General features: G+C 44.5%; 1 protein-coding gene across 2 annotated transcripts in view; it reads left to right on the plus strand.

Annotated features, from left to right (window-relative positions):
* The first annotated feature begins 1,190 nt into the window (after nt 1-1,190).
* CCDC93 (coiled-coil domain containing 93) overlaps nt 1,191-15,619 on the plus strand; it is a 74,064-nt gene continuing 59,635 nt past the window's right edge. For both annotated transcript variants that reach the window (XM_038751537.1, XM_038751545.1), the window contains exons 1-2: nt 1,191-1,339; nt 5,482-5,595. In XM_038751537.1, coding sequence (XP_038607465.1) covers nt 1,205-1,339; nt 5,482-5,595 — 249 coding nt within the window. In that variant the 5' untranslated portion in view covers nt 1,191-1,204. The remainder of the gene's footprint in view (nt 1,340-5,481; nt 5,596-15,619) is intronic.

Here is a 15,619-nt window from a genome sequence, read left to right on the forward strand (position 1 = left end):
TGTACTTTCCAAGCGCTCAGTACAGTGCTCTGCACTCAGTAAGCACTCAATAAATGTGATTGAATGAATGTCCTCCCCCTCCCATCCCCCCTGCCTTACCTCCTTCCCCTCCCCACAGCACCTGTATATCAATCAATCAATCAATCGTATTTATTGAGCGCTTACTGTGTGCAGAGCACTGGACTAAGCACTTGGGAAGTACCAGTTGGCAACATCTAGAGACGGTCCCTACCCAGCAGTGGGCTCACAGTCTAAAAGGGGGAGACAGAGAACAAAACCAAACATACTAACAAAATAAAATAAATAGAATAGATATGTGCAAGTAAAATAAATAAATAGAGTAATAAATATGTACAGACATATATACATACAAGCACTCATAGAGAAGCAGCATGGCTCAGTGGATAGAGCCTGGGCTTTGGAGACAATGGTCATGGGTTCAAATCCCAGCCCCTCCAATTGTCAGCTGTGTGACTTTGGGCAAGTTACTTCACTTCTCTGTGCCTCAGTTCCCTCATCTGTAAAATGGGGATTGACTGGGAGCCCCCCGTGGGATAACCTGATCACCTTGTATCCCCCCCAGCGCTTAGTACAGTGCTTTGCACATAGTAAGTGCTTAATAAATGCCATCATTATTAATATTATTATTATTATTATATATACAGGTGCTGTGGGGAAGGGAAGGCAGTAAGATGGGGGATGGAGAGGGGGATATGCTTGTACATATTTATTACTCTATTTTACTTGTACCTATTTATTCTATTTATTTTATTTTGCTAATATGTTTTGTTTCATATGTATATATGTTTGTGCATATTTATTGCTCTATTTATTTATTTATTTATTTTGCTTGTACATATCTATTCTATTTATTTTATTTTGTTAGTAGGTTTGGTTTTGTTCTCTGTCTCCCCCTTTTAGACTGTGAGCCCACTGTTGGGTAGGGGCCGTCTCTATACGGTGCCAACTTGTACTTCCCAAGCGCTTAGTACAGTGCTCTGCACACAGTAAGTGCTCAATAAATATGATTGATTGATTGATTGAATGAATGAATGAATGAATGAATGGCAGGAGCAGGGGAGCCGCGAGGCTGAGGCAGCTGCGTGCGTGGTGACGTCACGGCGTCGCGCTGGACGTGCGCGGCCTCGGCTGCCGTGAAAACCCGGACGGGACTGACGCTCCGCGGGTTCGGGCTGTACTGGGCATGCGCGAGCTCGGCCCTGCGCCGAGGCGGACGCAGGGGAGTTTGGGCTCCGGATCCGGCTTCGATCCAGACCGGCCGAACAGAACCGAACCGATGGGGGCCCCGAAGGGGAGCGAGGGCGCGGCGGCCCAGGAGGTAGCGGGGCCCGTCGGGGGGCGTGGTCTGGTGACGTAGCCGGTTGGGGGCGTGGCCGGGGTGGTGTCGCGTGGGTCCGGGCGTGACCGGGTGACGTCATGCGAATCGGGGCGTGGTCTGGTGACGTAAGATAGCCTGGGCCGGGGCGTGGTCTGGACGTGGTGCGAGTGGGGGCGTGGCTTGGTGACGTCGTGCGTGCGGGGGTTTACGTCAGGGGCCGTGTCTCGATGACGTAGTAGGCCGGGGCATGGTCGGGTGACGTCATGCAGGCGGGCCACCGTCAGGGGGGCATGTCTCGATGACGCAGTAGGCCAGGGCGTAGTCGGGTGACTTCGTGCGTGCGGGGCTTACGTCAGGGGCGTGGTTCGATGACGTAGTGGGCAGGGGCGTGTCCGGGTGACGTCCCGCGGGCGGCGTACGTCAGGGACGTGGCTCGATGACGTAGTGGATCAGGGCGTGGCCGGGTGACGTCACGTGGGCGGGCCGCCGTCAGGGGGCGTGTCTCGAGACGTAACAGGTCAGGGCGTGGTCGGGCGACGTCGTGCGTGTGGGGGCTTACGTCATGGGCGTGGCTCGATGGCGCAATGGGCCGGGGCGTGGCCGGGCGACGCCATGTGGGCGGGCCCACGTCAGGGGCGTGGCTCGATGACGCAGTGGATCAGGGCGTGACGACATGCTTGATGACGTAGTGGAGCAGGGCGCGGGCGGGTGACGTCATGAAGGCGGGGTCTGCGTCAGGGGGCGGGGCCCAGGTGAGGGGCCGTGCTTGGCACGTTTAGTGTCATCGTCATAATAGTGATATTAATACCTATTTGTTATGCGCTTACTGTAATAATAATAATAATAATGAGATTTGTTAAGCGCTTACCGTAATAATAATAATAATAATAATGGTATTTGTTAAGCCCTTAATGTAGTAGTAGTAATAATAATAATGGCATTTATTAAGCACTTACTATAAGCAAAGCACTGTTCTAAGCGCTGGGGAGGTTACAAGGTGATCAGGTTGTCCCACGGGGGGCTCACAGTCTTCATCCCCATTTTACAGATGAGGGAACTGAGGCCCGGAGAAGTGAAGTGACTTGCCCAAAGTTACACAGCTGACAAGTGGCGGAGCCGGGATTTGAACCCAGGACCTCTGACTCCAAAGCCCGGGCTTTTTCCACTGAGCCACGCTGCTTCTCTAGGGTCACGCAGCAGACAAGTGAAGGAGGCGGGATTAATAATAATAATAATAATAATGGCATTTATTAAGCGCTTACTATGTGCCAAGCACTGTTCTAAGCGCTGGGGTAGATACAAGGTAATCGGGTTGTCCCACGTGGGGCTCACAGTCTTCATCCCCGTTTTACAGATGAGATAACTGAGGCACAGAGAAGGTAAGTGACTTGCCCAGAGTCACCCAGCTGACAAGTGGCAGAGCCGGGATTTGAACCCATGACCTCTGACTCCAAAGCCCGGGCTCTTTCCACTGAGCCACGTTGCTCAGGCTCAGGCTCTATTCCCTATACCAGGCTGCTTCTCAAACTCACTCACGCACACTCACACTCATACGTATAGAGGGAGGGAATTGAGGCAAATCTTAAACTTACAAATGTTATATGTATAGACTACAATTAAATTATATTATATTGTGATAGAATAATAATAATGGTGGTATTTGTTAAGCACTCACTATGTGATGTTGTATAATATATGTTAAATATTATGTATATAATTTATATGTAATACGCATAATACAGGGGTATTTATTTAGTACTTACTCTGTCACACATGTGTCTGCTGTGTGACCTTGGGCAAGTCACTTAACGTCTCTGAGCCTCAGTTCCCTCATCTGTAAAATGGGGATGAAGACTGTAAGCCCCACATGGGACAAGCTGATCACCTTGTTTTCCCCCCCAGCGCTCAGAACAGTGATTTTCACATAGTAAGCGCTTAACAAATGCCATCATTATAATTATTATTAGGCCTCAGGACTAGTGGGGAATCAGCCCGGCCTAGTGGGTAAAGCCCGGTCCTGGGAATCAGAAGGTCATGGGTTCTAATCCCGGCTGTGCCATCTGACGGCTGTGTGACCTTCAGTAGGGAATGTGTCCGTTGTTGTATTGTCCTCTCCCAAGCGCTTAGTAGAGTAAGCGCTCAATAAATAGGATTGAATGAATGGATGAATGAATTCACTTCACTTCTCTGGGCCTCAGTTCCCTCATCTGCAAAATGGGAAGTAAACCGTGAGCCCCGTGGGGGACAGGGACTGTGTCCAGCCTGATTTTTTGCTTGTATCCACCCCAGCGCTTAGTACATAGCCTGGCACATAGTAAGCGCTTAACAAATAGAGAAGCAGCGTGGCTCAGTGGAAGGAGCCCGGGCTTTGGAGTCAGAGGTCATGGGTTCAAATCCCGGCTCCACCGACTGTCAGCTGTGTGACTCTGGGCAAGTCACTTCACTTCTCTGGGCCTCAGTTCCCTCATCTGTTAAATGGGGATGAAGACTGTGGGACAATCTGATCACCTTGTTTCCCCCCAGCGCTTAGAACAGCGCTTGGCACATAGTAAGCGCTTAACAAATACCGTCATTATTATTATTAAATACCACACAGGGGTCACCGTCTAAGTAGGAGGGAGGACATGGATTGAATCCCCATTTTAGAGATTAGAGAAGCAGCCTGGCCTAGTGGCTAGAGCCTGGGAGTCAGAAGGTCATGGGTTCTAATCCCAGCTCTGCCACATGTCTGCTGTGTGACCTTGGGCAAGTCACTTCACTTCTCTGGGCCTCAGTTCCCTCCTCTGTGAAATGGGGATGGAGACTGTGAGCCCCATTTGGGACAGGGACTGTGTCCAACCCAATTTGCCTGTATTTCTCCCGCCCCGCCAGCTCTTAGTGCGGTGCCTGGGCACATAGTAAGTGCCTCACAAATGCCACAATCATTATAATTATTACTGCCTGCCGGGTGACCTTGAACAAGTCTCGTCCCTTCTCCAGGCCTCAGTTTCCTCCTCTGTCAAATCATCATCATCATCATCATCAATCGTATTTATTGAGCGCTTACTATGTGCAGAGCACTGTACTGAGCGCTTGGGAAGTACAAATTGGCAACATATAGAGACAGTCCCTACCCAACAGTGGGCTCACAGTCTAAAAGGGGAAGACAGAGAACAAAACCAAACATACTAACAAAATAAAATAAATAGAATAGTTATGTACAAGTAAAATAAATGAATAAATAGAGTAATAAATATGTACAAACATATATACATATATACAGGCTGATTTGCTTGTATTTCCCCCCCACCCCCACCCCCCACCAGCTCTTAGTACAGTGCCCGGCACATAGAGAAGCAGCGTGGCTCAGTGGAAAGAGCCCGGGCTTTGGAGTCAGAGGTCATGGGTTCGAATCCCAGCTCCACCACTTGTCAGCTGTGTGACTTTGGGCACTTCTCTGGGCCTCAGTGACCTCATCTGTAAAACGGGGATGAAGACTGTGAGCCCCCCGTGGGACAACCTGATCGCCTTGTAACCTCCCCAGCGCTTAGAACGGTGCTTTGCACGTAGTAAGCGCTTAATAAATGCCATTATTGGGCAAGTCACTCCACTTCTCTGTGCCTCAGTGACCTCATCTGTAAAACGGGGATGAAGACTGTGAGCCCCCCCGTGGGACAACCTGATCACCTTGGAACCTCCCCAGCGCTTAGAACAGTGCTTTGCACGTAGTAAGCACTTAATAAATGCCATTATTGGGCAAGTCACTCCACTTCTCTGTGCCTCAGTGACCTCATCTGTAAAACGGGGATGAAGACTGTGAGCCCCCTGTGGGACAACCTGATCACCTTGGAACCTCCCCAGCGCTCAGAACAGTGCTTTGCACGTAGTAAGCGCTTAATAAATGCCATCATTATTATCATTATTATTATTATAGTAAGCGCTTCACAAGTGCCATAATTATAATGATGATTATTGCCTGCCGGGTGACCTCTTCCCTTCTCCGGGCCTCAGTTTCCCTCCTCAGTACGATGCGGAGACGGGAAAATCTTCTCCCGGGTTGAGGGGAGGTGGGGGGACCTTTGTCCAAGCGGATTCTGGAGATGCCACCGGCCCGGGCAGCGGGTGAAGGCCGACGCCAGCGCTGCCGTGTCCGCGGTGTGTAGGCGGAGAGCCGGGAAGACGAGGAGCAGAGCGTCAAGCTGACGGAGATTCTGGAGCTGCTGGTCGCCGCTGGCTACTTCCGCGCCAGGATCAAGGGCCTGACGCCCTTTGACAAGGTGAGGGCGGAGGGGGGCTGACCCCTGACCCCTGACCCCGGCCCACGTCCTCCCCCGGGCCCGGAATGCCCCCAATCCCTCTGCCCATCCGCCAAGCTCGCTCTCTTCCTCCCTTCAAGGCCCTGCTGAGAGCTCACCTCCTCCAGGAGGCCTTCCCACACTCAGCCCCCTCCTTCCTCTCCCCCTCGTCCCCCTCTCCATCATCATCAATCGTATTTATTGAGCGCTTACTATGTGCAGAGCACTGTACTAAGCTCTTGGGAAGTACAAATTGGCAACATAGAGAGACAGTCCCTACCCAACAGTGAGCTCCATCCCCCCATCTTACCTCCTTCCCTTCCCCACAGCACCTGTATATATGTATATATGTTTGTACCTATTTATTACTCTACTTATTTTACCTGTACATATCTATTCTATCTATTTTATTTTGTTAGTATTTTTGGTTTTGTTCTCTGTCTCCCCCTTTTAGACTGTGAGCCCACTGTTGGGTAGGGACTGTCTCTATATGTTGCCGACTTGGACTTCCCAAGCGCTTAGTACAGTGCTCTGAACATAGTAAGCGCTCAATAAATGCGATTGATGATGATGATGTATATATGTTTGTACATATTTGTTACTCTATTCATTCATTTATTTATTTATTTATTTATTTATTTATTTATTTTACCTGTACATATCTATTCTATTTTATTTTGTTAGTATGTTTGGTTTTGTTCTCTGTCTCCCCCTTTTAGACTGTGAGCCCACTGTTGGGTAGGGACTGTCTCTAGATGTTGCCAACTTGTACTTCCCAAGCGCTTAGTACAGTGCTCTGCACACAGTGAGCACTCAATAAATACGATTGATGATGATGTATATATGTTTGTACATATTTGTTACTCTATTTATTTATTTATTTTACCTGTTCATATCTATTCTATCTATTTTATTTTGTTAGTCTGTTTGGTTTTGTTCTCTGTCTCCCCCTTTTAGACCGTGAGCCCACTGTTGGGTAGGGACTGTCTCTCTATGTTGCCGACTTGGACTTCCCAAGCGCTTAGTACAGTGCTCTGCACATAGTAAGCGCTCAGTAAATGCGATTGATGATGATGATGTATATATGTTTGTACATATTTGTTACTCTATTTATTTATTTATTTATTTATTTTACCTGTACATATCTATTCTATTTTATTTTGTTAGTATGTTTGGTTTTGTTCTCTGTCTCCCCCTTTTAGACTGTGAACCCACTGTTGCGTAGGGACTGTCTCTATATGTTGCCAACTTGTACTTCCCAAGCGCTTAGTACAGTGCTCTGCACACAGTGAGCGCTCAATAAATACGATTGATGATGATGATGTATATATGTTTGTACATATTTGTTACTCTATTTATTTATTTTACCTGTACATATCTATTCTATCTATTTTATTTCGTTAGTATGTTTGGTTTTGATCTCTGTCTCCCCCTTTTAGACTGTGAGCCCACTGTTGGGTAGGGACTGTCTCTAGATGTTGCCAACTTGTACTTCCCAAGCGCTTAGTACAGTACTCTGCACATAGTGAGCACTCAATAAATACGATTGATGATGATGATGTATATATGTTTGTACATATTTGTTACTCTATTTATTTATTTATTTTACCTGTACATATCTATTCTATCTATTTTATTTCATTAGTATGTTTTGGTTTTGTTCTCTGTCTCCCCCTTTTAGACTGTGAGCCCACTGTTGGGTAGGGACTGTCTCCATATGTTGCCAACTTGTACTTCCCAAGCGCTTAGTACAGTGCTCTGCACACAGTAAGTGCTCAATAAATACGATTGATGATGATGTATATATGTTTGTACATATTTGTTACTCTATTTATTTATTTATTTTACCTGTACATATCTGTTCTATTTATTTTATTATGTTAGTATGTTTGGTTTTGTTCTCTGTCTCCCCCTTTTAGACTGTGAGCCCACTGTTGGGTAGGGACTGTCTCTATATGTTGCCAACTTGGACTTCCCAAGCGCTTAGTACAGTGCTCTGCACACAGTAAGCGCTCAATAAATACGATTGATGATGAGTGCTCTGCACACAGTAAGTGCTCAATAAATGCGATTGATTGATTGATTGACCCCTGACCCCAATCCCAGACTGACCCCTGACTCCCAGATTTGGAGGGAGAGGTAGGTCCCGTTGTTGGCCGCACTGAGCGCAGCGTAATGTCTATCTCCTTCTCTATAATAATAATAATAATAAGGATGTTGGCATTTGTTAAGCGCTTACTATGTGCAAAGCACTGTTCTAAGCGCTGGAGGGGCTACAAAGTGATCAGGTTGTCCCACGAGGGGGCTCACAGTCTTCATCCCCATTTTACAGATGAGGGAACTGAGGCTCAGAGAAGTGAAGTGACTTGCCCAAGGTCACACAGCAGACATGTGGCGGAGCTGGGATTCGAACCCATGACCTCTGACTCCAAAGCCCGGGCTCTTTCCACTGAGCCACACTGCTTCTCTAGACTGTGAGCTCCTTTCATTCATTCATTCATTCAATCGTATTTATTGAGCGCTTACTGTGTGCAGAGCACTGCATTAAGCAAAGCAGCGTGGCTCAATGGAAAGAGCCCGGGCTTGGGAGTCAGAGGATGTGGGTTCAAATCCTGGCTCCGCCAATTGTCAGCTGTGTGACTTTGGGCAATAATAATAATGATGGCATTTGGTAAGCGCTCACTATGTACCAAGCACTGTTCTAAGCGCTGGGGTGGTTACAGGGTGATCAGGTTGTCCCCCGTGGGGCTCACAGTCTTCTTCCCCATTGCACAGAAGAGGGAACTGAGGCCCAGGAATAATAATAATAGTAATAGTAATAATAATAATGGCATTTATTAAGCGCTTATCATGTGCAAAGCACTGTTCCAAGTGCCGGGGAGGTTACAAGGTGATCAGGTTTTCCCCTGTGGAGCTCACAGTCTTCATCCCCATTTCACAGATGAGGGAACTGAAGCCCAGAGAATAATAATAATAATAATAGTAATAATAATAATGGCATTTATTAAGCACTTACCATGTGCAAAGCACTGTTCCAAGTGCCGGGGAGGTTACAAGGTGATCAGGTTGTCCCCTGTGGGGCTCACAGTCTTCATCCCTATTTCACAGATGAGGGAACTGAGGCCCAGAGAAGAATAATAATAACAGCATTTATTAAGCGCTTACTAAGTCACTTCACTTTTCTGTGCCTCAGTTACCTCATCTGTACAATGGGGCTTAAGGCTGTGAGCCCCCTGTGGGACAACCTGATGACCTTGTATCCTCCCCAGCGCTTAGAACAGTACTTTGCACATAGTAAGCACTTAACAAATGCCATTATTATTATTATTATTATTATTATTCGCTTGGAAAGTACAATTTGGCAACCTATAGAGACGGTCCCTACCCCACAACGGGCTTACAGTCTAGAAGGGGGAGACAGAGAACAAAACAAGTAGCCGGGCCTCAGTAGCATCCTTGTGGGCAGGGAACCTGCCTGCCAACTCTTTACTGCCCTTCTCCCAAGCGCTTAGTCCAGTGCTCTGCACACGATAAACGCTCATCATCATCATCAATCGTATTTATTGAGCGCTTACTATGTGCAGAGCACTGTACTAAGCGCTTGGGAAGTACAAATTGGCAACGTATAGAGACGGTCCCTACCCAACAGTGGGCTCACAGTCTAACGATGGGCTGATGGCTTGATTAGACTGTCTGGATTTTCTAGCCTGTGAGCCCGCTGTTGGGTAGGGACCGTCTCTATATGTTGCCAACTCGGACTGCCCAAGCGCTTAGTCCAGTGCTCTGCACACAGTAAGCGCTCAATAAATACGATGGAATGAATGAATTGACTGGACGTGGGGCCGGAGAGGAGTCGTGGGCGGCGGGCGGGGGCTCGCGTCCACGGGCCGTCTCTGCGGATTTCCACCCCTCGCCTAATGCCACCGCCCCGGCAGGGACAGCTAGGACCATACATGTACAGTACGTGGCACATAGTGAAGAGCATCTGCACATAGTAAGCGCTCAATAAATACGATTGATGATGATGATGATGAATAATGATGGTATCTGTTAAGCGCTTACTACGTGCCAAGCACTGTTCTAAGGGCTGGGGTAGTTACAAGAGAAGCAGCGTGGCTCAGCGGAAAGAGCCCCGGCTTTGGAGTCAATCAATCAATCAATCGTATTTATCGAGCGCTTACTGTGTGCAGGGCACTGTCAGAGGTCATGGGTTCAAATCCCAGCTCCGCCGGTTGTCAGCTGGGTGACTTGGGGCAAGTCACTTAACTCCTCCGTGCCTCGGTGACCTCATCTGTAAAATGGGGTTGAAGACTGGGAGCCCCCCGGGGGACAACCTGATCGCCTTGTGACCTCCCCAGCGCTTAGAACAGTGCTTTGCACATAGTAAGTGCTTAATAAATGCCATCATTATAAGCAGGTTGTCCCCCCGTGGGGCTCACAGTCTTCATCCCCATTTTCCAGATGAGGTCACCGAGGCCCAGAGAAGTTAAGCTCCTTGCCCAGTGCTTTGCACATAGTAAGTGCTTAATAAATGCCATCATTATAAGCAGGTTGCCCCCCCGTGGGGCTCACAGTCTTCATCCCCATTTTCCAGATGAGGTCACCGAGGCCCAGAGAAGTTAAGCTCCTTGCCCAGTGCTTTGCACATAGTAAGTGCTTAATAAATGCCATCATTATAAGCAGGTTGCCCCCCCGTGGGGCTCACAGTCTTCATCCCCATTTTCCAGATGAGGCCACCGAGGCCCGGAGAAGTGAAGCGCCTTGCCCAAGGTTACCCAGCCGACAAGTGGCGGCGCCGGGATTCGAACCCACGACCTCTGACTCCCAAGCCCAGGCTCTTAGCACTGAGCCACACTGCTTAACACTGCTTAAGAGAAGCAGCGCGGCTCAGTGCCAAGAGCCCGGGCTTGGGAGTCCGAGGTCGTGGGTTCGAATCCCAGCTCCGCCAGTTGTCAGCTGTGTGACTTCGGGCGAGTCACTCCACTGCTCTGGGCCTCAGTGACCTCATCCGTACAATGGGGTTGAAGACCGTGGGACAACCCGATCACCTTGTAATGTCCCCAGCGCTTTGAACGGTGCACGTAGTAAGCGCTTAACGAATGCCATCCTTATTATTATTATTATTATTATTAACAAATGCCGCGGTTATTATGATTATTAAGTGCTTTGAACAGTGCACGAAGTAAGCGCTTAACAAATGCCATCCTTATCATTATTATTATTATTAACAAATGCCGCAGTTATTAGGATTATTAAGTGCTTTGAACAGTGCACGAAGTAAGCGCTTAACAAATGCCATCCTTACTATTATTATTATTATTAACAAATGCTGCGGTTATTATGATTAGTAAGTGCTTTGAACAGTGCACGAAGTAAGCGCTTAACAAATGCCATCCTTATTATTATTATTATTAACAAATGCCGCGGTTATTATGATTATTAAGTGCTTTGAACAGTGCACGAAGTGAGCGCTTAACAAATGCCATTATTATTATTATTATTATTATTAACAAATGCCGCGGTTATTATGATTAGTAAGTGCTTTGAGCAGTGCACGAAGTAAGCGCTTAACAAATGCCATCCTTATTATTATTATTATTATTAACAAATGCCGCGGTTATTATGATTATTAAGTGCTTTGAACAGTGCACGAAGTGAGCGCTTAACAAATGCCATCCTTATTATTATTATTATTAACAAACGCCGCAGTTATTATGATTATTAAAAGCTTTGAACAGTGCACGAAGTAAGCGCTTAACAAATGCCATCCTTATTATTATTATTATTATTATTAACAAATGCCGCGGTTATTGTGATTATTAAGTGCTTTGAACAGTGCACGAAGTAAGCGCTTAACAAATGCCATCCTTATTATTATTAACAAATGCCGCAGTTATTGTGATTATTAAGTGCCTTGAACAGTGCACGAAGTAAGCGCTTAACAAATGCCATCCTTATTATTATTATTATTATTATTAACAAATGCCGCAGTTATTGTGATTATTAAGTGCTTTGAACAGTGCACGAAGTAAGCGCTTAACAAATGCCATCCTTATTATTATTATTATTATTAACAAATGCCGCGGTTATTATGATTATTAAGTGCTTCGAACAGTGCACGAAGTAAGCGCTTAACAAATGCCATCCTTATTATTATTATTATTATTATTAACAAATGCCGCGGTTATTGTGATTATTAAGTGCTTTGAACAGTGCACGAAGTAAGCGCTTAACAAATGCCATCCTTATTATTATTATTATTAACAAATGCCACAGTTATTATGATTATTAAGTACTTTGAACAGTGCACGAAGTAAGCGCTTAACAAGTGCCATCCTTATTATTATTATTATTAGCAAATGCCGCGGTTATTGTGATTATTAAGTGCTTTGAACAGTGCACGAAGTAAGCGCTTAACAAATGCCATCCTTATTATTATTATTATTAACAAATGCCGCAGTTATTATGATTATTAAGTGCTTTGAACAGTGCACGAAGTAAACGCTTAACAAATGCCATCCTTATTATTATTATTATTAACAAACGCCGCGGTTATTATGATTATTAAGTGCTTTGAACAGTGCACGAAGTGAGCGCTTAACAAATGCCATCCTTATTATTATTATCATCAATCGTATTTATTGAGTGCTTACTATGTGCAGAGCACTGTACTAAGCGCTTGGGAAGTACAAATTGGCAACACATAGAGACAGTCCCTACCCAACAGTGGGCTCACAGTCTAAAAGGGGAAGACAGAGAACAAAACCAAACATACCAACAAAATAAAATAAATAGGATAGATATGTGCAAGTAAAATAAATAAATAAATAGAGTAATAAATATGTACAACCATACATACATATATACAGGTGCTGTGGGGAAGGGAAGGAGGTAGGATGGGGGGATGGAGAGGGGGGAGAGGAAATGCCACGGTTATTATGATTATTAAGTGCTTTGAACAGTGCACGAAGTAAGCGCTTAACAAATGCCATCCTTATTATTATTATTAACAAATGCCGCAGTTATTATGATTATTAAGTGCTTTGAACAGTGCACGAAGTAAGCGCTTAACAAATGCCATCCTTATTATTATTATTATTAACAAACGCCGCGGTTATTATGATTATTAAGTGCTTTGAACAGTGCACGAAGTAAGCGCTTAACAAATGCCATCCTTATTATTATTATTATTAACAAATGCCACAGTTATTATGATTATTAAGTACTTTGAACAGTGCACGAAGTAAGCGCTTAACAAGTGCCATCCTTATTATTATTATTATTAGCAAATGCCGCGGTTATTGTGATTATTAAGTGCTTTGAACAGTGCACGAAGTAAGCGCTTAACAAATGCCATCCTTATTATTATTATTATTAACAAATGCCGCAGTTATTATGATTATTAAGTGCTTTGAACAGTGCACGAAGTAAACGCTTAACAAATGCCATCCTTATTATTATTATTATTATTAACAAACGCCGCGGTTATTATGATTATTAAGTGCTTTGAACAGTGCACGAAGTGAGCGCTTAACAAATGCCATCCTTATTATTATTATCATCAATCGTATTTATTGAGTGCTTACTATGTGCAGAGCACTGTACTAAGCGCTTGGGAAGTACAAATTGGCAACACATAGAGACAGTCCCTACCCAACAGTGGGCTCACAGTCTAAAAGGGGGAGACAGAGAACAAAACCAAACATACCAACAAAATAAAATAAATAGGATAGATATGTGCAAGTAAAATAAATAAATAAATAGAGTAATAAATATGTACAACCATATATACATATATACAGGTGCTGTGGGGAAGGGAAGGAGGTAGGATGGGGGGATGGAGAGGGGGGAGAGGAAATGCCACGGTTATTATGATTATTAAGTGCTTTGAACAGTGCACGAAGTAAGCGCTTAACAAATGCCATCCTTATTATTATTATTAACAAATGCCGCAGTTATTATGATTATTAAGTGCTTTGAACAGTGCACGAAGTAAGCGCTTAACAAATGCCATCCTTATTATTATTATTATTAACAAACGCCGCGGTTATTATGATTATTAAGTGCTTTGAACAGTGCACGAAGTAAGCGCTTAACAAATGCCATCCTTATTATTATTATTATTATTAACAAACGCCGCGGTTATTATGATTAGTAAGTGCTTTGAACAGTGCACGAAGTAAGCGCTTAACAAATGCCATCCTTATTATTATTATTATTATTATTAACAAACGCCACGGTTATTATGATTATTAAGTGCTTTGAACAGTGCACGAAGTAAGCGCTTAACAAATGCCATCCTTATTATTATTATTATTAACAAACGCCGCGGTTATTATGATTATTAAGTGCTTTGAACAGTGCACGAAGTAAGCGCTTAACAAATGCCATCCTTATTATTATTATTATTATTAACAAATGCCGCAGTTATTATGATTATTAAGAGCTTTGAACAGTGCACGAAGTAAGCGCTTAACAAATGCCATCCTTATTATTATTATCATCATCAATCGTATTTATTGAGCGCTTACTATGTGCAGAGCACTGTACTAAGCGCTTGGGAAGTACAAATTGGCAACACATAGAGACAGTCCCTACCCAACAGTGGGCTCACAGTCTAAAAGGGGAAGACAGAGAACAAAACCAAACATACCAACAAAATAAAATAAATAGGATAGATATGTGCAAGTAAAATAAATAAATAAATAGAGTAATAAATATGTACAACCATATATACATATATACAGGTGCTGTGGGGAAGGGAAGGAGGTAGGATGGGGGGATGGAGAGGGGGGAGAGGAAATGCCGCGGTTAGAAGCAGCGTGGCTCAGTGGGAAAGAGCACGGGCTTTGGAGTCAGAGGTCATGGGTTCAAATCCCGGCTCCGCCACTTGTCAGCTGTGTGACTTTGGGCAAGTCACTTAACTTCTCTGTGCCTCAGTTCCCTCATCTGTAAAATGGGGATGAAGACTGTGAGCCCCACGTGGGACAACCTCATCACCTTGTATCCCCCCAGTGCTTAGAACAGTGCTTTGCACATAGTAAGCGCTTAATAAATGCCATCATTATTATTATTATTATTATTATGATTATTAAGTGCTTTGAACAGTGCACGAAGTAAGTGCTTAACAAATGCCATCCTTATTATTATTATTAACAAATGCCGCAGTTATTATGATTATTAAGTGCTTTGAACAGTGCACGAAGTAAGCGCTTAACAAATGCCATCCTTATTATTATTATTATTATTAACAAATGCCGCGGTTATTATGATTATTAAGTGCTTTGAACAGTGCACGAAGTAAGCGCTTAACAAATGCCATCCTTATTATTACTATTAACAAATGCCGCAGTTATTATGATTATTAAGTGCTTTGAACAGTGCACGAAGTAAGCGCTTAACAAATGCCAGCTAGCTCTCTTCCTCCCTTCAAGGCCCTGCTGAGAGCTCACCTCCTCCAGGAGGCCTTCCCAGACTGAGCCCCTTCCCTCCTCTCCCCCTCGTCCCCCTCTCCATCCCCCCATCTTACCTCCTTCCCTTCCCCACAGCACCTGTATATATGTATGTATGGTTGTACATATTTATTACTCTATTTATTTATCTTACTTGTACATTTCTACCCTACTTATTTTATTCTGTTGGTATGTTTGGTTCTGTTCTCTGTCTCCCCCTTTTAGACTGTGAGCCCACTGTTGGGTAGGGACTGTCTCTATGTGTTGCCAATTTGTACTTCCCAAGCGCTTAGTACAGTGCTCTGCACATAGTAAGCGCTCAATAAATACGATTGATTGATTGATTATTATTATTATTATTATTAACAAATGCCGTGGTTATTATGATTATTAAGTGCTTTGAACAGTGCACGAAGTAAGCGCTTAACAAATGCCATCCTTATTATTATTATTATTAACAGACGCCGCGGTTATTATGATTATTAAGTGCTTTGAACAGTGCACGAAGTAAGCGCTTAACAAATGCCATCCTTATTATTATTATTATTAACAAA

The sequence above is a fragment of the Tachyglossus aculeatus genome, chromosome 1, assembly GCF_015852505.1.
Source record: "Tachyglossus aculeatus isolate mTacAcu1 chromosome 1, mTacAcu1.pri, whole genome shotgun sequence".
NCBI lineage: Eukaryota > Metazoa > Chordata > Mammalia > Monotremata > Tachyglossidae > Tachyglossus > Tachyglossus aculeatus.